Genomic DNA, 24,148 nt, shown 5'->3' with positions numbered 1-24,148 from the left:
TTTTTGCAACTTTTTTTCTGGAGGCAAGAATGAGAAACAGGAGACATAAGCTGTAGTCTCATTTTGCTTTCAATCAGATCTCATTGTTGTCTAGGAGACATACATGAAACACTTTTAAGATCTCCTCTCTAAATGTATTTTCCTATGGGAAGGTCTTAAACCTAGAGAAGTGCCGCTATAATACAACTCAAATGAAGGTGAATGTATCTCAAATGAAGAAGTTTAGTGCAGAAATCTTTTTTTGAGTGAATAAATTCTAATTGTCTGTCTTATTCTGAGACACTAAGCTTTAAAATACTGGTTAATGCTTAAAATAAGTTTTCCCTGCTAATTTTAAGATCACAGTTTTCTAAATATTACGTCTTATTTTAAGAAATCTTACCAAGCAAATTTTCACTTGTTCTACAGGCAGATATCTTTTTTTGCTTATTTTAAGGTAAAAGTAACTTTGAATAAGTTTAATTCTTGTTTTTAGAGGGGCAGTTTTTCCAGTGAGGCACTGATTTCAAAAATGGTTTTGGTTTAAGGTTTGTTCGTCAGAGTTTCTTCTTGAATCTCAGAGATAAGTGAGGATGCATGTAAAGTGAAACTACCAAAGCATGTAGCTCTTAGTGAGGCCTGTTTTATCTTTACAGTCTGATCTGCTGGATGGGATCGTGACATCTATTTTAATTCAGTTACAGCTTGTCTAACTCTACCGTAAGTTCAGCTGCTGTAAAGACAAATAAAGACGTACATTAACCAAAATAATCCAAGTTAAAAAAGTGCACAGATTTGTCTTAGATTGTTGTCTAGTTTTTTGCAACTCACCACATCCGGAGCGTCCAGGGTGAAAACTCTCTCCTGCTTCCGTCTGTACTTTCTGATTTTTGCAGCTCTCACTTTGTTTGTTTTAACATCAGCAGGCTGCAGAACCGGATAAACCAGTGTCACCGCGTGTGTCGTAGAACCTCCCTCAGAAACTACAGACAGGCAAATCAAGAAAAGGAGCCATGGATTCATTCACTAAGATGCAGACACACATCTGGAGACAAAACCTGCAGTCAAAATAAAAGAAGTGGGTCCTTTAATCGGGTGGTTTTTAATCAAATGCTGCTGCTTCAACACACCATGCATGATGAGATGCGATGAGCTCTTTTGCCTCGGAGCTAAGGGGGTAAAAGAATGTCTGTGCTGGGTGGTTATACCTGTAAATCCTGGTTGCCCCTGTGCACATGCAAAGCCTCTTTTTTTCAGAGTATCATGCTGCTGTTGAGAGCGTTCACCTGCAGAGAGGTAAGACAGAGAAACACCTGTCTTTGTTGTATTTTTAAAACAGAAAATAGAGATAAAGAGATAGCATTTAGGGGAGAAACGTGATGAGTTGTGATGAGAGGATTTCAGATATGAATGCAGAGAATGTGGATGTAAATGTTTCAATCATACATGATGCATTTTCCTTGGAGGTGCAGGGCTTCAACGTCTGTTCTATCTCTTCTTCTAACACAGATATGAAGTCTGACAGAGGGTCGGTGTGTGGGCTGAAGTCACTCTCAAACTGGGCGATCCTTTGTGTGCTGTTCCTGGTGGCACTCCTTTTGTTTCATGACCCGTTTCTCCTCCTCTGGTGGCCTCAGGACCCTGCAGAGGTGGGTTCAACTTGTAAACATGCAAACTATTTCCATCAGTCATCACAAAGAAATATTTACAATCCTATCCGGCTGACTGTCCTTGTGTTTTTCTCTATCGCTGCAGAGAACCAAGCCTGCTCTGCAACCTCTGGATATGGCGCCTGAGTCCATCGATGACATGTTTGATGGCTGCCGTTCTGAAGCCGCCTCCATCATCGACCTGTTCGGCGTGTTTGAGTGGCACTTTAACAGACACTTCAGCTTCGCCTGGTCTGTAGCTGAAAGGAGTGCAAAGAAACCTGCGCACAAGAAGGTTAAAGACGACCACGCCATCGCTCTGTACATGTACACTAAGGTGAAAAATATCCAGAGGGACTTCAACAAAGGAGTGCAGACTGGGAAACACAAGTACAACACTCATGAGTTCAAGTTGCATTATCTGTACTTCTACATGACTGATGCCATCCGAGTTCTGCGTCTAAATAAGACGGCGTGCAGAACCAGCTACCTCAGGACGCGGACACACTTTGACCGCGACGTCAACAACACAAACATGCGTTTTGGTGCTTTCACATGGACGGCTATGAGCAAGCGGTCGCTGAGCTTTAACGGCGATGTGTCATGCTTTGAGATCAACTCGTGCTTTGGTGCTGATATAAGTTATTACTCTGCAACCAAACAGAAAGGTCAGATGCTGATTCCTCCGTATGAGGTCTTCCACATCACAGACGTCCTGACGGATGACCCCTGGTGCACCGTGGTCTACAAGCTGCAGAGCAGCAAAACGCCAAAGACGGATTTAAACTGTAAACTAGACGAGAGGGAGCTGGTGAAGTATTTTGGAGGAGTTTCAACAGATTGGCATGTGAGCAACAGAGTTTGGATGATGTCGGCGTGTGGAGTACTGCTGGTTCTGGTCTCTGTGGTTCTGATTAAACACAGGCAGAAGGCTTTCGTGGCTGCAGTGCTCGGTGCTCTGCTGCTGTGGGTGATTATTTTGGTGCTTTTGAGAGTTTTATTCAAAGAGTAGGGGGTTGTTACACCAAAGCATACACCTGTGTTTTTCAGTCAGGTATAAAAGTGAGAAAAGTTGAAAATACAAATGGATCCAGCTTTTTGAGGTCCTACTGTAAATAATGAATGCCAAGAAGCTCACAAATACATGTGTTGTCAATATGTGAAATCAAAATGAAGTAACCTGCCAGAAAAATAAACTAATAAGAAGTGTTTACATTATGAGAAAATGTCAAAAAATATTTTTTACAGCTTTTGTTTATTGGCACATTTTCTTTCAAGACTGGACCGTCATTTCCAGAATGGAAACATGACTTTTTTACCTCTTCATGGAGATTATCTCTGAGAGAAGTGTATAAAAGTGTGAAGAAATACTTAAATATGACTTTACAGACAAAAAGTTTAAAATTTAATTTTATTGAATGGTTACATAAAGTTTCTGGATCGCTGCCTCATCTCACTTTACTTAATGTTATCTTGTTTTTTATCCCCTGTCAGAGAGGTATCAGTGTTACTAGATTTTAAAGAAACCTGACCTTGGATAAGTGAAAGAAAAAGATGGATTGAAAATGGCTTCAGATGAACAATATTTTTTCCAGTTTTTTTATTTTTTATGAAGAAATAAAAGTGTTTTTTTTTTATAAGCATTAAATGATGTGCACTGTCTCTTTACTGCAGCATTTGAAGGCTGTCCTTTCTTGCACCCAAGTGTAAAAGGTGCTGTCTAAGGCCGTTCTCAAGGAGCTGCTGTCTTATTTATGCTCTTTATTGACTCCTAAAGTTGTCAGTGGCTGTCATCTTCTTTTTATCATTCCTCAGACTCTCTCTGTCTTTTTTGTCTGTCTCCCTCTTCTTGGTTTGAGCTTCAGGGTCGCCTGAAACTGGATTGTTTAATTCGGTTGGAGGATTTTAAAACTAGGATAAAGGATGATCTGATCAGCTTGTGCTCATGTTTTAGAGCTTAACACTGCTAATTTATAAATCGATGTAATAGTTACTTGTTACTGTTTTGTCCTGTTCTATTTTGTGAAACTTTTTATGCTGCTGTCTTGGCCAGGACTCCCTTGTAAAAGAGACTTTGTATCTCAATGTGACTATTCCTGGTAAAATAAAGGTAAAATAAAATTTTAAAAAATCTGAACACCCCATCTACCATTTACCACATGGAACGACTAAATCCTCACTAAAAAAGATAAACAGTTTGATAAAAGTGATGCTTGTAGCCATTGCAGAAGTTTCAAACTTAAAAACATTCAAATGGTTTTAGAGCAAAGCCTGCAAGCCTCTGTCATTCCCACTGCTGCCATGCATAAGTGCTGTGCTCTTCAGTCTACCTCCACCTGCAGGCTCCATCTAAGTGGTTGAAGATATTTCTGTGTGTAAAAATAAAACGGCAAGGATTGACGAGGTCAGAGCCGAGACGCCAAACTCAAACTATGTCCGACTGCTATTGCAAATAACAGTTGAAAGCATTCAAACCTGAGCTGTGTGACTAAACTCAGGGGTAGCCTCCTGACACAGTCACATCTAAGGTGTTATCTGGATATCCCTAGCTACCCACACTGCCTTTTTTCAAGATGTGCAGACTAATATAGTTCAATACAATCACAGAAACGGGGGCTTCTCCTGACTTCCTCTCCGCTGTGTTTGGAGTCACGCCCACAGCTGAATGAAGCACACTTCATCACGATGGAGGAGAAGAATTCTCCTCACTCTCACAAACACAAGATATTTATGTAACCGTGTTAACATGGCACTCATATAATAAGGAGTATACACAAATATCTGTTTGGCAGACTCTCCACAATAAGAGAAAAACTCCTTATTTTCTATTTCATAGACTTCTTAATGTCTAATTCAACCGGATGTTTATAATCTGATCTAATCTTTTTCTATGTAATTGCAAATGTAAAAGTTCTTAGTTATGCTGCTATAGGCTTAGACTGCCGGGGGAACTGGGGCACTGACACACTGTGATCCTATCTCACCCTCTTTCCCCCAACCCCCTCATCACTTACTTTAACTCTTCCTGTCCCATTGAAAGTTACTAACCATAGACCTTTCTGGAGTCCCTGAGCTCCCTTGTCTCGTAGGTTCCTCTGAGCTGACGTAGACGTCCTCCTGCTGTGGACGTTCTGGACTCCAGCTGATACGGACGTGCTGGACTCCAGCGGCAACAGCTTCTACTACTCGTCTCATCACTATCACCACTCCATCTCTCTCTTATTCTCCTCCTCGGTCTCAGCAGATGTGTGTCTAACATGAGTCTGGTTCTGCTCAAGGTTTCTGCCTGTTAAAGGAAGTTTGTCCTTGCCACTGTAACTAGCTAAATACTGCGAGGTGCAATGCTCATGGTGGATTAAGGTGGGGTCAGACTGAGTCTTACCCTGTCTTGGTGTTAGGTCTCTGTTCATAATTTGACATAGAGTGGTCTAGACCTGCTCTGTTTGTGAAAGAGTCTTGAGATAATGTTTGTTGTGATTTGGAGCTATACAAATAAAGCTTGATTGATTAGATTCTGAATATATTGTGATGTTAAAGACTTGTACATCAGTATGATTGATTAAAGCAGTTTGAGTCCATCCAGGTTAAAACACAGAAATTGAATTAACTGAGCGTCTACCAGGAGGATGTTACACCTGGTCAGAGAGCCTGCATCTGTGCAGGGTTACACACTCCTCTATGGAACAGGCAAACAAGGTGGGAGTGGCTTGAGAAAGCCCCAAAGAAGATCCCTCCCCTGATTGGAACAGCCTGCAGCTGGAGAGAGACAACAAGAGCTCAGCTGAACAACCTGTGAGATCTGAAGAGTGGTGAGTGAATAAGAGCCTTCATGTCTTCGTTGTTTTTAAGTCTGCTTGTCTCTCCTCTTCTCCCTCTCTCTGCAAATCCAACATGGTTGCAGCAGACGGCTCTTCAACATGAGTCTGGTTCTGCTCCAGGTTTCTGCCTGGCAGAAGTTTTTCTTGTCACTGCTACTTGCTAAATGTTGAGTGCTTTGCTCATGTTGGATTTTTGTGAATAATATATCAAAGAGTGTGGTCAAGAAGTATACAGAGATAACATGTTTTATAAAGTGCTGCCATAAGCCTGAACCAGGTTTATATTCAAGACTCTGACAGTTAGAGATTATGACTGAAAAACTGTGATTTAACCAAAAAAGTTGTGTAATCTAAAAAGAATCCTTTGTGTGTGCAGGTTTCAGAACAAAGATGGCAGCTTGGCCGACGCTGTTGTTGACATTTGGAGCCTCTTTAGGATTCTTAAAGGCAGGTCAAGTGTGTTGATCCTCTCCAAGCTGTGAATCTGAACGCAGGATTTTGATTTCACTGTTTATGTTTTTCAGATCTCCACAGCTCTTGGGTTTAACACTCAAGCTCCTCTCGATATGGCTCCAAACGCTGTTGACGACATGTACGATGGCTGCAAAGATAAGATGGAGAACAGAGTGAAGAAGGAGTACCTCCTGAACGAGAGGAACAAAGACAAAAACTTCACCCTGGCCTGGAGTGAAGCCGAGAAATACTACAACAAAAAGTGGAAGCGTCACAAAGGAAGACGACCCTCCTCCTCCTCTCTGGGGAAGGAACAGGTCATGGCTATCTATGCCTACAGCCTCGACAAGCCACAAGTCTATCTGGAGTTCAACGATGCAGTGAGGACACAGAAATCTGAGTACAAGACCACATTCAGGTATCACTCGCTGCACTATTTCCTCACAGACGCACTCCAAACCCTCAACGCTCGAAAACCTGCAGAGGACAGGTGTCTGACCGGCTACAGGAGAGTCAATGGCTACTTCAGACAAGATGTCCTCAACAAGCCGGTCCGATTCGGCTCCTTCACCTCCAGCTCCATGGGTTGGTACCCCAGCTCGCAGAGGTTTGGCGACAAGTCGTGCTTTGAGGTGGTCACATGCTTTGGAGCGGATGTGTCGCTGTACTCAAAGCTGGGAGAGGCGGAGAGAGAAGCCCTGATCCCTCCGTATGAGGTCTTCAAAGTCACGAGGGTCGAGAGGAGATCGGAGCAGAAGAGTCTACCATGTGAGGTGGTGTATAGACTGAAGAGCATGGGAAAGACTCTGTCCAATTTGAATTGTGCTCTTTTTTTGAAATAATAATGGAGAAAACCTTGATGAGAATTTGACTTACTATTATGATGCAGATTTTTTGTTTTGCCAAAGTCTGGGGGAGAGATGAATGTCCTACGTCACGCTAAAACTGTCACTTAAAAAATAAATGCAAACTACATTTTTGTGTGGAGCCCTGATCTCTTTTGTCACCAAGGAATAATGTGTATCAGTTATTGTTTTTACAGAGGTTCCCTTCTGTTATTTTTAGGTAAAAGTCCATTAATTTAAATGCTCTGTGTCACTTTAATCTGGAGAAACTCACCTGTTGGAGTGTTAAGTCTGACCTATACCTTCTACCTGAAGAGCAACGTACATTATCTCAGATTATCTATTTCATTTGTAGTATTCCTAACTACAGTTTACTTCAATGTTTTGCACTTTCTAATAAGATTCAGATACAGGACATCATCATGAATGCTGGATCGAAATACTGTATTTTTAGCTTTGAAGCCAGGTCATGACTCTGGGGATTATTTTTAAGTAAGAGATTGGTTGTATAGCAAATAAGAAATGGATTAGTTTTAGAAATAAAGAATCTGCAGATAACATGAGATAATAAAAGAATGGTGATATAAAGCCTGTAAATTTGAGGTTTTAAAAAATCTGAGAACTTTTCTAATTTAGCTTTTAAACAAAGCAGCACCAGATATCTTACACCCACAACTTAAACCACATCAGAGGTGTTTTTGAACATATCTGTCCTCATGACAATGCAGATACGGTTGGAAACGCCTGTCAGAAACCAAAGAGGAACATTATGATGAGGGAGTGATTGGAGAATTAAAAACAATTCAGTGTATTATAATTATTTAAGTACACGCAGCGGTATAATGATGAAGCACAGCGAGGTTTCCTTCTAAAACATTCAATCAAACCTTACATTACTGAGCAGACGTAAACAAACGAAGAGCCTGCCATCTTGCTTCATGTGGTATATGTAAACAATCACCATGTGTGGGTTTTTTTGCTTACATTTTTTATTTTGAAATATTAAAGCTGGGGTTGGCAGTCTCGGAAAACTAGCATGAATTTGAATGTAGCATTTCCTCAGGACTCCGTCTAACCCCTCCCCTCTTCCCCTCAGAGCTCCTCCAAAACGACGCCCCCCCGCTCACATGCAAGAGCGCCGCTGACTTGCGACCAGGGGTGTCTGTAATTAGAGACGCAGGCGTCACATGACGTTGCTGAACTTTCCCAGCAAAAGTCGCGCTGCTCCTTTGTGATGCTCTCTTTTCATTGATTTAAGCTAGGACCCTAACCCTACCCTAACCCTAACCCTACCCTAACCCAACCCTAACCCTACCCTAACCCTACCCTAACCCTAACCCAACCCTAACCCTACCCTAACCCTACCCTAACCCTAACCCAACCCTAACCCTACCCTAACCCAACCCTAACCCTACTCCTACCCCTAACCCTACCCTAACCCTACCCTAACCCTAACCCAACCCTAACCCTACCCTAACCCAACCCTAACCCAACCCCTAACCCTACCCTAACCCTACCCTAACCCTAACCCAACCCTAACCAAACCCTAACCCAACCCTAACCCTACCCTAACCCTAACCCTACCCCTAACCCTAACACTACCCCTAACCCTACCCCTAACCCTACCCTAACCCTAACACTAACCCTAACCCAACCCTAACCCTACCCTAACCCAACTCTAACCCTACCCTAACCCTACCCCTACCCCTAACCCTAACTCTAACACTAACCCTACCCCAACCCTACCCTAACCCTACCCCTACCCCTAACCCTACCCTAACCCTAACACTAACCCTACCCTAACCCTAACCCTAACACTAACCCTACCCTAACCCTAACCCTACCCTAATCCTAACACTAACCCTACCCAAACTCTTACCCTACCCAACCCTAAACCCTCATCTTCTCGTTATCTTGAGATAATTGATACAAATTTTAATTTTTGATGAAGCAGAACCCACATGCCAGATAAGGAAAAACAGATCTCAGACATGGCCAGGTTGAGAGAAAAGAAGTCTGAGGCTATAGACTCTCTGGAAGCTCTCAGTATCAGCCACATGACGTAACTATTCAAAGGAATGCTGAGGGTCAGGCTGAACGACATGGACACTATTGATATCATCAGAGATTCATCAGAGGAGCTTGATGAAACGTTCTCTGCGATGGTGGTGTTCATGTTGTTCCTGCAAAGAATAAGAGATGACAGCTTCAGAGGCTCGAACCAGAAAACAGACGAAAATTCACACTTGTTCTAAAAAAAAGCACACTTAATTGAACTGTTTTACAAGAAGTAAACAACAGCATCACATTGTAAACAACTCTATAGATCCACCCTGTAAATCTAATGAGCTTTCATTCAAACCTGATTTAGACCTGGTGCTGAGTGATGATCTAGAGTCCTGCTGAGCACTGAATAAAGAATTGATCTCAACTGACACACCTATAACCCTGCAGGCACTCCATATTATGTTTAATGTTGGCATAATCAAATAGATTACAACAATAACAATCATTCAACAGGCTGACATATGAAAATCTAGGTCTCCCAGGCTTTGAAATATGTGTTGAGGTGTGATTGATAGCAGATGTTCAGCAGGTGAGCAGAGACTAAAAACACACAGGAAAAGGAAACAGAGGAAGAAATTAACCTCAGAGTATTGCCCCCTATAACCGGAGCCTCCTGGCGACCCCCCCGGCCTTTCAGGGTGAGCCCTGAGAAACTCCCTCACCATGTCCGAGTCCAATATGAATGACCAGGGAATCAGTGCACGTTCCTCAGGACCATAACCCTCCCAATCACAAGGTACTGAAGGCCCCATCCCTGGTGTCAAAAATCCAAAGGTGAATGCTTGGTGGTTGTCAAGAATCAAGGTGGGGGTTCGGCTGGAGGGCAAAGGTCACTAGAGACAACAGGTTTCAGCTGAGAACCAATTGATGCTTCAAATGGGGATGTACCTGTGGCTGCGCTGATGAGGGAGTTGTGGGCATATTCCATCAATGGGTGGTTTGAGCTCCAGGTAGAAGGGTTTGAGGGATGAAGGATGAAGGATGGTCTGAGGATGAAAGCCAGAAGTTAAGCTCACAGTTGCACCCAAAGCTTGATAGAAACAATGCCACATATGAACTGAGGACTTCTGTCAGACACAATGTCCTGAGGAATGCCGTGAAGGCGGGAAACATGGGTGGTGAAGAGATCTGCAGTTTCTCTGGCTGATGGGAGTTTGGGGATGCTACAAAATTAGCTTCCTTGGAGAACTGATCAACTATTGTTAGTATTACTGTGTGACCTTGTTAGGAGTGAGGCCAGTTACAAAACCAATGACTATATGAGACCATGGACGTTAGAAACAGGGAGAGGTCTGAGTAATTCAGCAGGTTGGCAATTTGAAGGTTTACTCTGCACAAACTGAACAGGCCAGGAGAAAAGACTGGTTATCTTCATCCATGGTGGGCCACCAGAAATGGCGTTTTACCATTTACAGGGTGCAATTGATGCCAGGGTGGCAGGAAAAACGGGCTGACAGAATCCACTGAGGAACCAGAGAGGAACCAGAGACCTGACTGAATCCGGGACATATTGTGGGTTATCAGGATCTGGCTGATCTTCATGTGTCTCCTTAATTAGGGACTCAATTTCCCAGAAAAGAATAAAAACAGAAAGGATGCAAACAAAGCACTGAAACATTGATGAGCTTTACAGAAGTTTAATTCAGAAGTAAAGAGAACAAGAGGAACACAATGCGCAATTCTTGAAAACTCAAGCTTATATACAAAAATGTTTTAAACATGACATCAATCTTCACAAAATAAGATCAGAAATGTATATTTGGATGCATAGGAATATGTTCCTGGAGTAATTAAATCTTTCTCACACAGGGAAGTTTTCCAAACCGCTGGAGGTAGAGGAGTGGCTGAATAGACCCAGTGGTTAAAGATACAGTTATGAAAAGGCTAAAGACATCATGAAACTTCTTCAGACAACATTGCGGTGGAATTGCAGCCATGTACAAAAAGAAATGTATGGTCATGAAAACCATGATCAGTGAAATGATTTTAAAGGCCTTCCTCTTCATCGCATTACTCGTCTTCTTCCCCGTCTCTTTGTCTCCTGGTCCTGGGCGTTTCAGAGCACGGAGAACTGAGAGGCAACAGAACAGCATCACACCAAGCAACAACACAGTTTGGATGAAATATGCATACATATACAATGGTTTAAAAAAGGTGAATGGGCTGTACAAGCAAGACGCCAAAATAATCAGCCAGATAACAGAACAACAGGCCGCCCTGTATCTCAAGGGTTTAAACCTCAGAAATAACACAGGGTGCACAACCCCTACGTAGTACTCAATGCAGATGCAGCACTGAAAGAGAGGGCGTGCTGTAAAGAGAAGGCCAAGTGAGAACAGAAAGGTTATCATACATGATAATAATTTCAACTTTTCATAAAGCAGAACCCACACGCCAGATAGAGAAAAAAAGATCTCAGACATGGCAAGGTTGAGAGAAAAGAAGTCTGAGGCTATAGACTCTCTGGAAGCTCTCAGTATCAGCCACATGACGTAACTATTCAAAGGAAGGCTGAGGGTCAGGCTGATGAACATGGACACAATTGGCCATATGTAAGACTCATCAGAGGAGCTTGATGAAAAGTTCTCTGCGATGGTGGTGTTCATGTTGTTCCTGCAAAGAAGAAGAGATGACAGCTTCAGAGGCTCGAACCAGAAAACAGACGAAAATTCACACTTGTTCTAAAAAAAACACACTTAATCACAGCATCACATTGTAAACAACTCAACAGATCCACCCTGTAAATCGAATGATCTTTCATTCAAACCTGATTTAGACCTGGTGCTGAGTGATGATCTAGAGTCCTGCTGAGCACTGAATAAAGAATTGATCTCAACTGACACACCTATAACCCTGCAGGCACTCCATATTTTGTTTATTGTTGGCATAGTCAAATACACTACAACAATAACAATCATTCAACAGGCTGACATATGAAAATCTAGGTCTCCCAGGCTTTGAAATATGTGTTGAGGTGTGATTGATAGCAGATGTGCAGCAGGTGAGCAGAGACTAAAAACACACGAGGAAAGGAAACAGAGGAAGAAAGGAACCTCACAGTATGCCCCTTGTTACCGGAGGCGACCCCCCGGGCCTTTCAGGGTGAGCCCTGTGAAACTCCCTCACCATGTCCGAGGCCAATATGACCGACCAGGGAATCAGTGCACGTTCCTCAGGACCAGAACCCTCCCAATCACAAGGTACTGAAGGCCCCATCCCTGGTGTCAAAAATCCAAGGGGGAATGCTTGGTGGTGGTCAAGAATCAAGGTGGGGGTTCAGCTGCAGGGCAAAGGTCACTAGAGACAACAGGTTTAGCTGGCTCAACTTGTCCCCTCTCAATATCCAAAACAAAAGAACTGATCTTGCTGGAGGGAAACTCGCAATTATCCGCCTCAATGTACGATTTACTTTCCAAGAGTCTCTGGAGGACTTGATCGACATGGGCCTGATGCTCAGGGTGATTTAAGAAGAAGAAGAAAGAAACATACTTTATGAAGGGAAATTCAATTTTTCCACTTGTGTTATTTTTTGGTCATGCTACACGTACAGTTTGGTGTATATACATACAATTTTATGCACAAACATGCAGTGGACATGCAGTTAGGGAGAGATGTCAGAGTGCTGCCATCAACCAGCGCACCCCGAGCAGTTGGGGGTGCGGTGCCTTGCTCAAGGGCACCTGATGTGCCCAGGTAAGTGAACCAGCAACTCTCCAGCCACCAGTCCACTTGCCAAACTTCGTCCATGGTGGGACATGAACTGGCGACCTTCTGGTTGCCAAGCCAAGGCCCTATGGACTGAGCTACTGCTGCCCAAGCGTTAGGCTGGACTCGAACCCGGGCCAACTGATTCATAGGCGTGCAACTTAACCATTAGGCTAAGTCTGCAACAATTTCTGGAAAAAACTAGGAACGTCACTACAAGATATCAAGATCTGTACTCTGTGTTGTCTCTGGTACAATGTGGAAGCTGTGGCCATCCAACTTGCTAAACTCTTTGGCTCTTTTTGTTTTAGCTTTCTCTTATTTATGCTATTTTCATGTGCAATGTGAACATTGTGCAACATCTGTTATTTGAGGTTTTCGTGGTATGTGTCTCTCTGTGGGGCTTATTGTTTTATTGATGTTTTAAAATGTATTGGTACCATTGTTATTGGAGGCAGCTGAGCGTATGCGTCACTTGAGTCCAAGACAGATTTCCCCAAGATGTTGTATTGTAATTCAACATTACGCCTGAAGAGTAACAAACATTCCCTGCAAATTGTTTCACTGTATATTTCTCTCATGGCTTTAACTTTAATGTCAACACCCTTAAATAAGATTTAGGTACACAACAGTGTCATGATCTGCCAAATACATGGACCTTACTTTGGACTTTGAAGAATATTACCAGACAATGACTTGACTGCTAAACGACCAGTTCCCAGTATATTACGTTTCACTTCTAATACATGCAGAGGACCATATTAAACATTAGCTGACATCCCTTTCTCTTTTCCGCCTCTCTCTCTCTCTCTCTCTGTGTCTCTTTCTTTTGGTCTTAATTCTGTTGTTTTGTCAGAGAATCTCTCACCGAAGGTTGTAGAGGCCTGGGACTGAATGATACCCAGATCACAACTTTCAGTACTGAACTCAATACTGGTTTGTGAGAGTGCACTTTTGAGGTTCATTTAAAAACCTCACCTGTGGCGATTAAAGGTCCATTCTGTCCGAATGAATAGTTTCACTGATCCTGACACAGTCAAGCAACATCACCCAGCAGAGACTCTACATTACCCTGCCTGTAGGAGCCTAAATACAAATCCATCCATCCATCCATTATCTTGACCGCTTATCCCGTTAGGGGTCACGGGGGGCTGGAGCCTATCCCAGCTGGCTACGGGCGGAAGGCAGGGTACACCCTGGACAGGTCGCCAACCTGTCACAGGGCCAACACAGAGAGACAGACAACCATTCATGCACACACTCACACCTACGGGCAATTTAGAATGATCAATCAACCTGAGCATGTTTTTGGATTGTGGGAGGAAGCCGGAGAACCCGGAGAGAACCCACGCATGCACAGGGAGAACATGCAAACTCAACACAGAAAGGCACCCGTCCGGCCGGGGATTTGAACCAGGAACCTTCTAGCTGTGAGGCAACAGCGCTACCCACTGCAGCACCATGCAGCCCCTAAATACAAATCATGGTGTTATAATAATTTAAGATCATGTACAAGTCTGTGTTCAGGTCTGGAGTGACCCAGCACTTGGTACTTTGGTCATTATTGTGCTGATGTTAATTGTTGATGATGATAACGGAATGTCTTAAATTGGTTGGTTGCTTCAATGTAGATGTTCCTTATTTCGAGAAAAAAAAAAAAGTTCCTTACTTATTTTTGTGCATTGCCTTTACACTGCTTGGCAGTACCTGCACCCAAATGGACTTGAAGCACTTTGTTACCCATACTGATCTTGTTTCCTCTTGTCTAGATCTTTGCTTGTGTTGTTCTTGTTCTTGTACGTACGTCACTTTGGATAAAAGCGTCTGCTAAATGACATTGTAACATTGTAAGTAATACTTTTCATGAATAGTTCATTTATAAGGATTCGGATAAATGTTTACGAATATAAGGATTGAAGTATCTGATAGTTAATAAGTAACTGATGTAAAACAAGTCAAAGAGAAACCTATGTTGCCCCAGACTTTCAAGGAATTTGTTTGAGACCCCCTTCCAATTTAGTGACATGCATGGACAAGGTTTGTAACCATTAGGCTAGCAGAGCCCAGGAGGGTATAGTAAATAACTAGAGATCAAGACAAGTTTGGGCTTTGCAGTAGGCTATGTCATTGGCTCAAAGACCTATAAAAGGTGCTGGACAACAGCATTCTGGAAGTCAGCAGATTTGCAGAGCTGTCTTCCAGGCATTCCGCGGTGCTTGTCCGATACTGGTATTGTTTTCTTGTAATAAATGTATTACTAAACAAGCAAGCCAGTGTCACGAAGATTCCTTCTACATCTACACATCACGGGCGGTCCAGATACGACAGGATGATAAACAGTTAAAATTCATAATATTAAAATGGTATGTGGATGTGTGATATAGATTGTCATGTGTTGGAAGGTTGGCTAAAGCATGCATGCTGTGACTCCCCCTTGTTAAGTTTCGTTTTTGAATTAATGAGCAGTTAGACAAGCAGAGAGAGTGGAGCCACACAGTTTTTTGACCTCTCTCTCTCATTGTTGCTCACTTTAATTCTTCAAAACTACGGCTTCGTTCAGTGGAGCCCACACTGCCTTTGTTAAAATGTCACCATATGAATGTGCAATATTAAATGAAGTGACTAAGTGTTAGACAAATAAACAGAAAAGATGCAAACAAAGCACTGAAGCATCAATGAGCCTAACAGGAATTTAATTCAGAAGTAAAGAGAACAAGAGGAACACAATGCTTGATTTTTGCAAATAAACAAAACATTTCAAAACATGAAATAGATCTTCACAAAATAAGATCAGAAATGAATGTTTATGTCCATCTGGTCCTGGAGGTATTTAGACCTTTCTCACAAAGGGAAGTTTCCCAGACCGCTGGAGGTAGAGGAGTGGCTGAATGAACCCAGTGGTTAAAGATAGACATGTAAAATAGCTTAAGAAGACACCAAAATTCTTCACACAACATTGCAGGGGAATTGCAGCCATGTACAAAAAGAAATTTATGGTCATGAAAACCATGATCAGTGAAATGATTTTAAAGGCCTTCCTCTTCATCGCATTACTCGTCTTCTTCCCCGTCTCTTTGTCTCCTGGTCCTGGGCGTTTCAGAGCACGGAGAACTGAGAGGCAACAGAACAGCATCACACCAAGCAACAACACAGTTTGGATGAAATATGCATACATATACAATGGTTTAAAAAAGGTGAATGGGCTGTACAAGCAAGACGCCAAAATAATCAGCCAGATAACAGAACAACAGGCCGCCCTGTATCTCAAGGGTTTAAACCTCAGATATAACACAGGGTGCACAACCCCTACGTAGTACTCAATGCAGATGCAGCACTGAAAGAGAGGGCGTGCTGTAAAGAGAAGGCCAAGTGAGAACAGAAAGGTTATCATACATGATAATAATTTCAACTTTTCATAAAGCAGAACCCACACGCCAGATAGAGAAAAAAAGATCTCAGACATGGCCAGGTTTAGAGAAAAGTAGTCTGAGGCTATAGACTCTCTGGAAGCTCTCAGTATCAGCCACATGACGTAACTATTCAAAGGAAGGCTGAGGGTCAGGCTGATGAACATGGACACAACCGAGCAGTTGGGGGTGCGGTGCCTTGCTCAAGGGCACCTGATGTGCCCAGGCAAGTGAACCAGCAACTCTCCAGCCACCAGTCCACTTGCCAAACTTCGTCCATGCTGGGACATGAACTGGCGACCTTCCGGTTGCCAAGCCAAGGCCCTATGGACTGAGCTACTGCTGCCCAAGCGTTAGGCTGGACTCGAACCCGGGCCAACTGATTCATAGGCGTGCAACTTAACCATTAGGCTAAGTCTGCAACAATTTCTGGAAAAAACTAGGAACCTCAAACAAGATATCAAGATCTGTACTCTGTGTTGTCTCTGGTACAATGTGGAAGCTGTGGCCATCCAACTTGCTAAACTCTTTGGCTCTTTTTGTTTTAGCTTTCTCTTATTTATGCTATTTTCATGTGCAATGTGAATATTGTGCAACATCTGTTATTTGAGGTTTTCGTGGTATGTGTCTCTCTGTGGGGCTTATTGTTTTATTGATGTTTTAAAATGTATTGGTACCATTGTTATTGGAGGCAGCTGAGCGTATGCGTCACTTGAGTCCAAGACAGATTTCCCCAAGATGTTGTATTGTAATTCAACATTACGCCTGAAGAGTAACAAACATTCCCTGCAAATTGTTTCACTGTATATTTCTCTCATGGCTTTAACTTTAATGTCAACACCCTTAAATAAGATTTAGGTACACAACAGTGTCATGATCTGCCAAATACATGGACCTTACTTTGGACTTTGAAGAATATTACCAGACAATGACTTGACTGCTAAACGACCAGTTCCCAGTACATTACGTTTCACTTCTAATACATGCAGAGGACCATATTAAACATTAGCTGACATCCCTTTCTCTTTTCCGCCTCTCTCTCTCTCTCTCTGTGTCTCTTTCTTTTGGTCTTAATTCTGTTGTTTTGTCAGAGAATCTCTCACCGAAGGTTGTAGAGGCCTGGGACTGAATGATAACCAGATCACAACTTTCAGTACTGAACTCAATACTGGTTTGTGAGAGTGCACCATTGAGGTTCATTTAAAAACCTCACCTGTGGCGATTAAAGGTCCATTCTGTCCGAATGAATAGTTTCACTGATCCTGACACAGTCAAGCAACATCACCCAGCAGAGACTCTACATTACCCTGCCTGTAGGAGCCTAAATACAAATCCATCCATCCATCCATTATCTTGACCGCTTATCCCGTTAGGGGTCACGGGGGGCTGGAGCCTATCCCAGCTGGCTACGGGCGGAAGGCAGGGTACACCCTGGACAGGTCGCCAACCTATCACAGGGCTAACACAGAGAGACAGACAACCATTCATGCACACACTCACACCTACGGGCAATTTAGAATGATCAATCAACCTGTGCATGTTTTTTGGATTGTGGGAGGAAGCCGGAGAACCCGGAGAGAACCCACGCATGCACAGGGAGAACATGCAAACTCAACACAGAAAGGCACCCGTCCGGCCGGGGATTTGAACCAGGAACCTTCTAGCTGTGAGGCAACAGCGCTACCCACTGCACCACCATGCAGCCCCTAAATACAAATCATGGTGTTATAATAATTTAAGTTCATGTACAAGTCTGTGTTCAGGTCTGGAGTGACTCAGCACTTGGTACTTTGGTCATTATTGTGCTGATGTTAATTGTTGATGATGATAACGGAATGTCTTAAATTGGTTGGTTGCTTCATTGTAGATGTTCCTTATTTCAAGAAAAAAAAAAAAATTAATTCCTTACCTATTTTTGTGCATTGCCTTTACACTGCTTGGCAGTACCTGCACCCAAATGGACCTGAAGCACTTTGTTACCCGTACTGATCTTGTTTCCTCTTGTCTAGATCTTTGCTTGTGTTGTTCTTGTTCTTGTACGTACGTCGCTTTGGATAAAAGCGTCTGCTAAATGACATTGTAACATTGTAAGTAATACTTTTCATGAATAGTTCATTTATAAGGATTCGGATAAATGTTTACGAATATAAGGATTGAAGTATCTGATAGTTAATAAGTAACTGATGTAAAACAAGTCAAAGAGAAACCTATGTTGCCCCAGACTTTCAAGGAATTTGTTTGAGACCCCCTTCCAATTTAGTGACATGCATGGACAAGGTTTGTAACCATTAGGCTAGCAGAGCCCAGGAGGGTATAGTAAATAACTAGAGATCAAGACAAGTTTGGGCTTTGCAGTAGGCTATGTCATTGGCTCAAAGACCTATAAAAGGTGCTGGACAACAGCATTCTGGAAGTCAGCAGATTTGCAGAGCTGTCTTCCAGGCATTCCGCGGTGCTTGTCCGATACTGGTATTGTTTTCTTGTAATAAATGTATTACTAAACAAGCAAGCCAGTGTCACGAAGATTCCTTCTACATCTACACATCACGGGCGGTCCAGATACGACAGGATGATAAACAGTTAAAATTCATAATATTAAAATGGTATGTGGATGTGTGATATAGATTGTCATGTGTTGGAAGGTTGGCTAAAGCATGCATGCTGTGACTCCCCCTTGTTAAGTTTCATTTTTGAATTAATGAGCAGTTAGACAAGCAGAGAGAGTGGAGCCACACAGTTTTTTGACCTCTCTCTCTCATTCTTGCTCTCTTTTATTCTTTTTGGATTTTTAGGATAAAAAAAACTTGGAATATTGACACCTTTCTGCACTGTTCTATTATTTTTAAGTAAACAGTTGAACTTGTCATTGAGTTGTCGAGTGGATTTTTGGGAGATTTTGAGAGCGTCAAAACTACGGCTTCGTTCAGTGGAGCCCACACTGCCTTTGTTAAAATGTCACCATATGAATGTGCAATATTAAATGAAGTGACTAAGTGTTAGACAAATAAACAGAAAAGATGCAAACAAAGCACTGAAGCATCAATGAGCCTAACAGGAATTTAATTCAGAAGTAAAGAGAACAAGAGGAACACAATGCTTGATTTTTGCAAATAAACAAAACATTTCAAAACATGAAATAGATCTTCACAAAATAAGATCAGAAATGAATGTTTATGTCCATCTGGTCCTGGAGGTATTTAGACCTTTCTCACACAGGGAAGTTTCCCAGACCGCTGGAGGTAGAGGAGTGGCTGAATGAACCCAGTGGTTAAAGATAGACATGTGAAATAGCTTAAGAAGACACCAAAATTCTTCACACAACATTGCAGGGGAATTGCAGCCATGTACAAAAAGAAATTTATGGTCATGAAAACCATGATCAGTGAAATGATTTTAAAAGCCTTCCTCTTCATCGCATTACTCGTCTTCTTCCCTGCGTTATTGTCTCCTGGTCCTGGGCGTTTCAGAGCACGGAGAACTGAGAGGCAGCAGAACAGCATCACACAGAACAACAACACACTTTGTATGAAATATGCATACATATACAATGGTTTGAGAAATGTATGCACATGGTATATACACACCACTAAAATGATCAGCCAGATAACAGAACAACAGACCGCCCTGTATCTCAAGGGTTTAAACCTCAGATATAACACAGGGTGCACAACCCCTATGTAGCGCTCCACACAGATGCAGCACTGAAAGAGAGGGCGTGCTGAAAAGAGAAGGCCGAGTGAGAACATGAAGGCAGAAACACAAAAGGAAAATTCTAACTTTTTCACAAAAAGCAGAAACCACACACCAGATAAAGAAAAAAAGAGCTCGGACATGGCCAGGTTGAGAGAAAAGAAGTCTGAGGCTATAGACTCTCTGGAAGCTCTCAGTATCAGCCAGATGACGTAACTATTCAAAGGAAAATTGAGGATCAGGTTTATTGACACAGAAGCGGTGGTTAAGGTTGGATCATAGTCTTGATCAGCAGTGTGGCCTGATGAACCATTCACTGCACTGGTGGTATTCATTTTGTGGCTGTAAAGAAGAAGAAACAAAACATCAGAAGAATAGAAATGAAGTATACATCAATGTTATTTGACAATCTTTTTCTTTAGCTGTGTTATAAAAGTCCATAATGCACAGTTATTTTTTGTAGGCTACAAATTGAAATAAATGACCTAAGTGCTCATTAACTGTGATACCAAACTTTACACAACCAAACAATTTCACCTCATGAATCTAAAGGTACACTGTGTGTAATTCAAACCTGCTGAAGTGTTGAGCAGAGTTCTTGAGTTCTTGTCGTGCAGCGTTTGAGAGTAGATCTGTAATAATCCAAGTTGAGCCCTGCAGTCTCTTGCTAAATCAGTGCACTGTTGACATCATTCAATACAAAAATAACAATCAGTCATCAGGCTGACACATGGAAATCATTCCTCTATCACAATCCCACCGTCTGTGAGTGTGTGATTAGCTTTAATTTGTTTTGTGCGTGTTGTATACCTGCTTTGTTTATGTTTTGTTTTTCCCTCTCTCCTAGTGGCCCCAAGAGCGGCACACCTGTGTCCTCAGGTCATCAAGCACCTGCTGAGCAAACAGAGGAGGCAGATTCAGTCTGCAAGTCATTTAAAGGCCAATATAATATTATTTTCCAACATATCCTAGTTGTCTTTCTGCATGGATCATCATGTGGAGTTACACTTGAAAATTTAGATATACAGCAGTTGCAGAAGTGTTCACAGGCTGGGTATTAGCCTAACCTTCTTCATAACAGACTCAATGTTTTCGCAAAATTGGTCCAAATCCTGATACCACTGATTTGCTAAAAGGTTGGGAATATTCTTCTTATGAATCCTTTGCTAAAGTTGAACTTCACAAGATGCTCCACGAATCCTTATTGTAGTTCAGGTTGCGATACTCTGCCTAAACGCTTGTAGGCAGCATGGTTCCTATGCTAGTCCGTTGGCTTGTTTCGGGTCCCACTGCATTTTCTGCATGCATGTCCACATTGAACTATAAAGTCTCTGAATGTGTTAGAAGGAGATGGAAAGTATGGCTCATGTGCGGTCAATGTGCAGTGATTCTGAAAATGGTGTGAGGTGTTGCAAATGGCCTAGCACTGGGCAGGCAGCCAGGCCTCCTGCATCATCATTAGGGCTAAACTGGGACTCTGAAGACCTGAGAACTACCTTGAAGGCTTGACATGGCAACATAAGAGGTCAAGGGAAAGCCAAGCTGAGTAAGGGGGCCGAGGTAAGAGGCCGGCCCAAGCACCCAGACCCAGCCTACCTCTATCTGGCTGCAGCACATCTCACAGCTTGGACAGCACTAGGTGCAAGCCTACAGGTTTCCACAATGACCAAGAGATATCGTATTCAGTTTGCCTTTTCTCATCCCCAAGAAGGATGTTAAACTCCGTCTCATTTTAAATTTAAGGGGACTAAGAAAACGTTTCTGACATATACAGTGTAAGATGTTGATGGTCCTGTGGGTTGAGACAGGACATCAGCAGAGGTGTCTGGTTCGTAACTATCAATCTGACTAATGCTCACTACTAGATTACTTTCTGGAATGGGCACTGGTGGTTCCGCAGACTTGTCTTCTGCAGCAGGATGTACGAGTTCCAGGTTCTACCTTTTGGAATACCCTTAGCTCCCCACCCCTTCACCACGTGCATGGAGACGGTTCTGACATTGATGTGACTGAAAGAAAACATGTTTTTAAATTATCTGTGTAATTGGCACCTGTGTGCACATTCAAAGGAGTAATGTCAGACTAATTTGTCCCTGCTCCAAAGTCACCTACAGCATCTAGGCCTGTGTCTCAGTTGGGACATGCTGGAGTCCCAGCATTGCAGAGGATGCAGTCTCAGGGCCTTATAGTAGTTCTGGTAGTAGTTCCCCGCACTGCACTGCTCACATTGACTCAGGAGAGACAGCTGGCCCACACATTTCAGATTGGGGGCCAGAGTTGAGTGGGGACTGTGTCTCAGTGTCCTTGGGCTTGGCCTCATCAGTGTAGGCAATGCCATCGGCCCTCCTGCATCTTAGGTAGGCTAGCCTTAGTAGCGTCTGGTACCTTAGCTTCAGGCAGCAGCACCTCATCTGGAGAGGCTTTCTGGCATATGGGTTTGTATATAGTGTACATTTGTATAGTTTGTTGACATACATGTTGGTGATTTGTTTGAATGCACACCCCTATGGGTTTTTGTTTTAGCGTCTCATTCAAAGGATACACAGTGCACAGGAAGTTGGTGCTGCTGTATCCCTTTGCAGGTTATCCTACAGGATCCCATACATATGGAATATGTAACAGAGTGTAGAGATAGTCTGGATATGATAGAGAACGTTAGGTTACAGACTTTAACCATAGTTCTCTGAGTGAAGAGACTCTCTCCAGTTTGAGGACTGGGACTGAATGTGAACCAGAACACACCTGTTGGTACTGAAGCCAACCTGGTTTTTGAGAGTGCACCGTTGAGAGGTTCATTTAAAATCCTCACCTGAGGTGATTAAAGATCCCATTATGTTAGAAAGAATAGTTTTACTGATCATGACGCAGTCAAACGACAGTACCAAGCAGACTCTACATTACCCTGCCTTTGTTAAAATGTCATCATATGAATGTGCAACATTAAATGAACTGAGTACGTGTTAGACAAAGAAACAGAAAAGATGAGAACAAAGCACTGAAGCATCAATGAGCCTAACAGGAATTTAATTCAGAATGAAAGAGAACAAGAGGAACACAATGCTTGATACTTGCAAACTTTTGCTATTATACAAAACATTTCAAACGTGAAATAGATCTTCACAAAATAAGATCAGAAATTCTTGTAACAATTAATGTCACACAATATATTTAGATTAAATTATGTTGACATTTAGATCTTTCTCACACAGGGAAGTTTCCCAGACCGCTGGAGGTAGAGAAGTGGCTGAATGAACCCAGTGGTTAAAGATACACTTGATAAAATATTAAAGACATAATGGAACCTCTCCACACAACATTGCAGGGGAATTGCAGCCACATACAAAAAGAAATGTATGGACATGAAAACCATGATCAGTGAAATGATTTTAAAAGCCTTCCTCTTCATCGCATTACTCGTCTTCTTCCCCGTGTCTTTGTCTCCTGGTCCTGGGCGTTTCAGAGCGCAGAGAACTGAGAGGCAGCAGAACAGCATCACACAGAACAACAACACACTTTGTATGAAATATGCATACAGATACAAATGTTTTAAAAATGTATGCACATGGTATAAACATGCAACCAAAATTATCAGCCAGATAACAGAACAACAGACCACCCTGTATCTCAAGGGTTTAAACCTCAGATATAACACAGGGTGCACAACCCCTACGTAGCGCTCCACACAGATGCAGCACTGAAAGAGAGGGCGTGCTGAAAAGAGAAGGCCAAGTGAGAACATGAAGGCAGAAACACAAATGGAAGTTTTTAACTTGTCATAAAGCAGAAACCACACACCGGATAAAGAAAAAAAGAGCTCGGACACGGCCAGGTTGAGAGAAAAGAAGTCTGAGGCTATAGACTCTCTGGAAGCTCTCAGTATCAGCCAGATGACGTAACTATTCAAAGGAAAACTGAGGATCAGGTTTATTGACAAAGAAGCGCCGGCTAAGTTTGGATCATAGTCTTGATCAGCATTGTGGCTTGATGAACCATCCACTGCACTGGTGGTATTCATTTTGTGGCTGTAAAGAAGAAGAAACAAAACATCAGAAGATTAGATATGAAGAATACATCAATGTTATTTGACAAGGTCCATAATGCACAGTTACGCTTTGTACCCTAGAAATTGAAATAAATTTACAGTGATACCAAACCGTTCACAACCAAACAAATTCACCTCATGAATCTAAAGGTACACTGTGTATAATTCAAACCTGCTGAAGTGTTGAGCAGACTTCTTGAGTTCTTGTCGAGCAGTGTTTGAGAGTAGATCTGTAATAATCCAAGTCAAGCCCTGCAGTCTCTTGCTATGTGGTGCACTGTTGACATCATTCAAAACAGAAATAAAAAATCAGTCATCAGGCTGACACATGGAAATCATTCCTCTATCACAACCCCACCGTCTGTGAGTGTGTGATTAGCTTTAAATTGTTTTGTGCGTGTTGTATACCTGCTTTGTTTATGTTTTGTTTTTCCCTCTCTCCTAGTGGCCACAAGTTAGGCACACCTGTGTCCTCAGGTCATCAAGCACCTGC

The 24,148-nt window shown here is 42.4% G+C and overlaps 3 protein-coding genes and 1 long non-coding RNA gene across 8 annotated transcripts; 2 read left to right on the top strand and 2 right to left on the bottom strand.

Annotated features, from left to right (window-relative positions):
- Positions 1–1,206: 1,206 nt before the first annotated feature.
- LOC117815499 (ecto-ADP-ribosyltransferase 4-like) lies at positions 1,207–2,640 on the top strand. The gene is made up of 3 exons (XM_034687254.1): positions 1,207–1,275; positions 1,489–1,628; positions 1,735–2,640. Exons 1-3 carry the CDS (start codon positions 1,215–1,217, stop codon positions 2,638–2,640), a joined length of 1,107 nt encoding a protein of 368 aa, XP_034543145.1. The 5' UTR covers positions 1,207–1,214.
- Positions 2,641–5,307: 2,667 nt separating this feature from the next.
- Positions 5,308–6,879, top strand: LOC117816311 (NAD(P)(+)--arginine ADP-ribosyltransferase 1-like). 3 transcript variants are annotated; one of them, XM_034688515.1, is made up of 3 exons: positions 5,308–5,437; positions 5,823–5,893; positions 5,971–6,879. In XM_034688515.1, exons 2-3 carry the CDS (start codon positions 5,837–5,839, stop codon positions 6,739–6,741), a joined length of 828 nt encoding a protein of 275 aa, XP_034544406.1. In that variant the 5' UTR covers positions 5,308–5,437; positions 5,823–5,836; the 3' UTR covers positions 6,742–6,879. The 3 variants fall into 3 exon arrangements, with proteins under 3 accessions (XP_034544406.1, XP_034544405.1, XP_034544407.1); XM_034688514.1 differs by lacking the exon at positions 5,308–5,437 and adding an exon at positions 5,531–5,612; XM_034688516.1 differs by lacking the exon at positions 5,308–5,437 and adding an exon at positions 5,544–5,566.
- Positions 6,880–10,432: 3,553 nt separating this feature from the next.
- On the bottom strand, positions 10,433–12,254 carry LOC117816408 (P2Y purinoceptor 4-like). The gene is made up of 2 exons (XM_034688658.1): positions 11,870–12,254; positions 10,433–11,424 (listed from the first exon to the last, which is right to left on the bottom strand). The coding sequence occupies exons 1-2, from the start codon at positions 12,025–12,027 to the stop codon at positions 10,602–10,604; spliced, it is 981 nt and encodes a 326-aa protein (XP_034544549.1). The 5' UTR covers positions 12,028–12,254; the 3' UTR covers positions 10,433–10,601.
- Positions 12,255–19,007: 6,753 nt separating this feature from the next.
- On the bottom strand, positions 19,008–24,148 carry LOC117816318. Of its 3 annotated transcripts, none has more exons than XR_004631925.1 (3): positions 24,064–24,141; positions 20,188–20,293; positions 19,008–19,955 (listed from the first exon to the last, which is right to left on the bottom strand). It is a non-coding gene; the product is annotated as an uncharacterized LOC117816318 (long non-coding RNA). The 3 variants fall into 3 exon arrangements; XR_004631927.1 differs by lacking the exon at positions 24,064–24,141 and adding an exon at positions 20,424–20,508; XR_004631926.1 differs by lacking the exons at positions 19,008–19,955; positions 20,188–20,293 and adding exons at positions 22,675–23,635; positions 23,828–23,932 and having other exon boundaries at positions 24,064–24,148.

The sequence above is a fragment of the Notolabrus celidotus genome, chromosome 7, assembly GCF_009762535.1.
Source record: "Notolabrus celidotus isolate fNotCel1 chromosome 7, fNotCel1.pri, whole genome shotgun sequence".
In the NCBI taxonomy this organism is placed as follows: Eukaryota; Metazoa; Chordata; class Actinopteri; order Labriformes; family Labridae; genus Notolabrus; species Notolabrus celidotus.
This window is presented reverse-complemented; position numbering and strand designations above follow the sequence as displayed.

Coding starts and splice junctions, on each gene's coding strand:
- LOC117815499 (XM_034687254.1), top strand. CDS start 1,215: ATGCAAAGCCTCTTTTTTTCAGAGTATCATGCTGCTGTTGAGAGCGTT. Junction 1,276..1,488: donor GAGCGTTCACCTGCAGAGAG/GTAAGACAGAGA, acceptor CTTCTAACACAG/ATATGAAGTCTGACAGAGGG. Junction 1,629..1,734: donor GGCCTCAGGACCCTGCAGAG/GTGGGTTCAACT, acceptor CTATCGCTGCAG/AGAACCAAGCCTGCTCTGCA.
- LOC117816311 (XM_034688514.1), top strand. CDS start 5,546: ATGAGTCTGGTTCTGCTCCAGGTTTCTGCCTGGCAGAAGTTTTTCTTG. Junction 5,613..5,822: donor GTCACTGCTACTTGCTAAAT/GTTGAGTGCTTT, acceptor TTGTGTGTGCAG/GTTTCAGAACAAAGATGGCA. Junction 5,894..5,970: donor CCTCTTTAGGATTCTTAAAG/GCAGGTCAAGTG, acceptor TATGTTTTTCAG/ATCTCCACAGCTCTTGGGTT.
- LOC117816408 (XM_034688658.1), bottom strand. CDS start 12,027: ATGGGGCCTTCAGTACCTTGTGATTGGGAGGGTTCTGGTCCTGAGGAA. Junction 11,425..11,869: donor CCGGTAACAAGGGGCATACT/GTGAGGTTCCTT, acceptor TCTTCTTTGCAG/GAACAACATGAACACCACCA.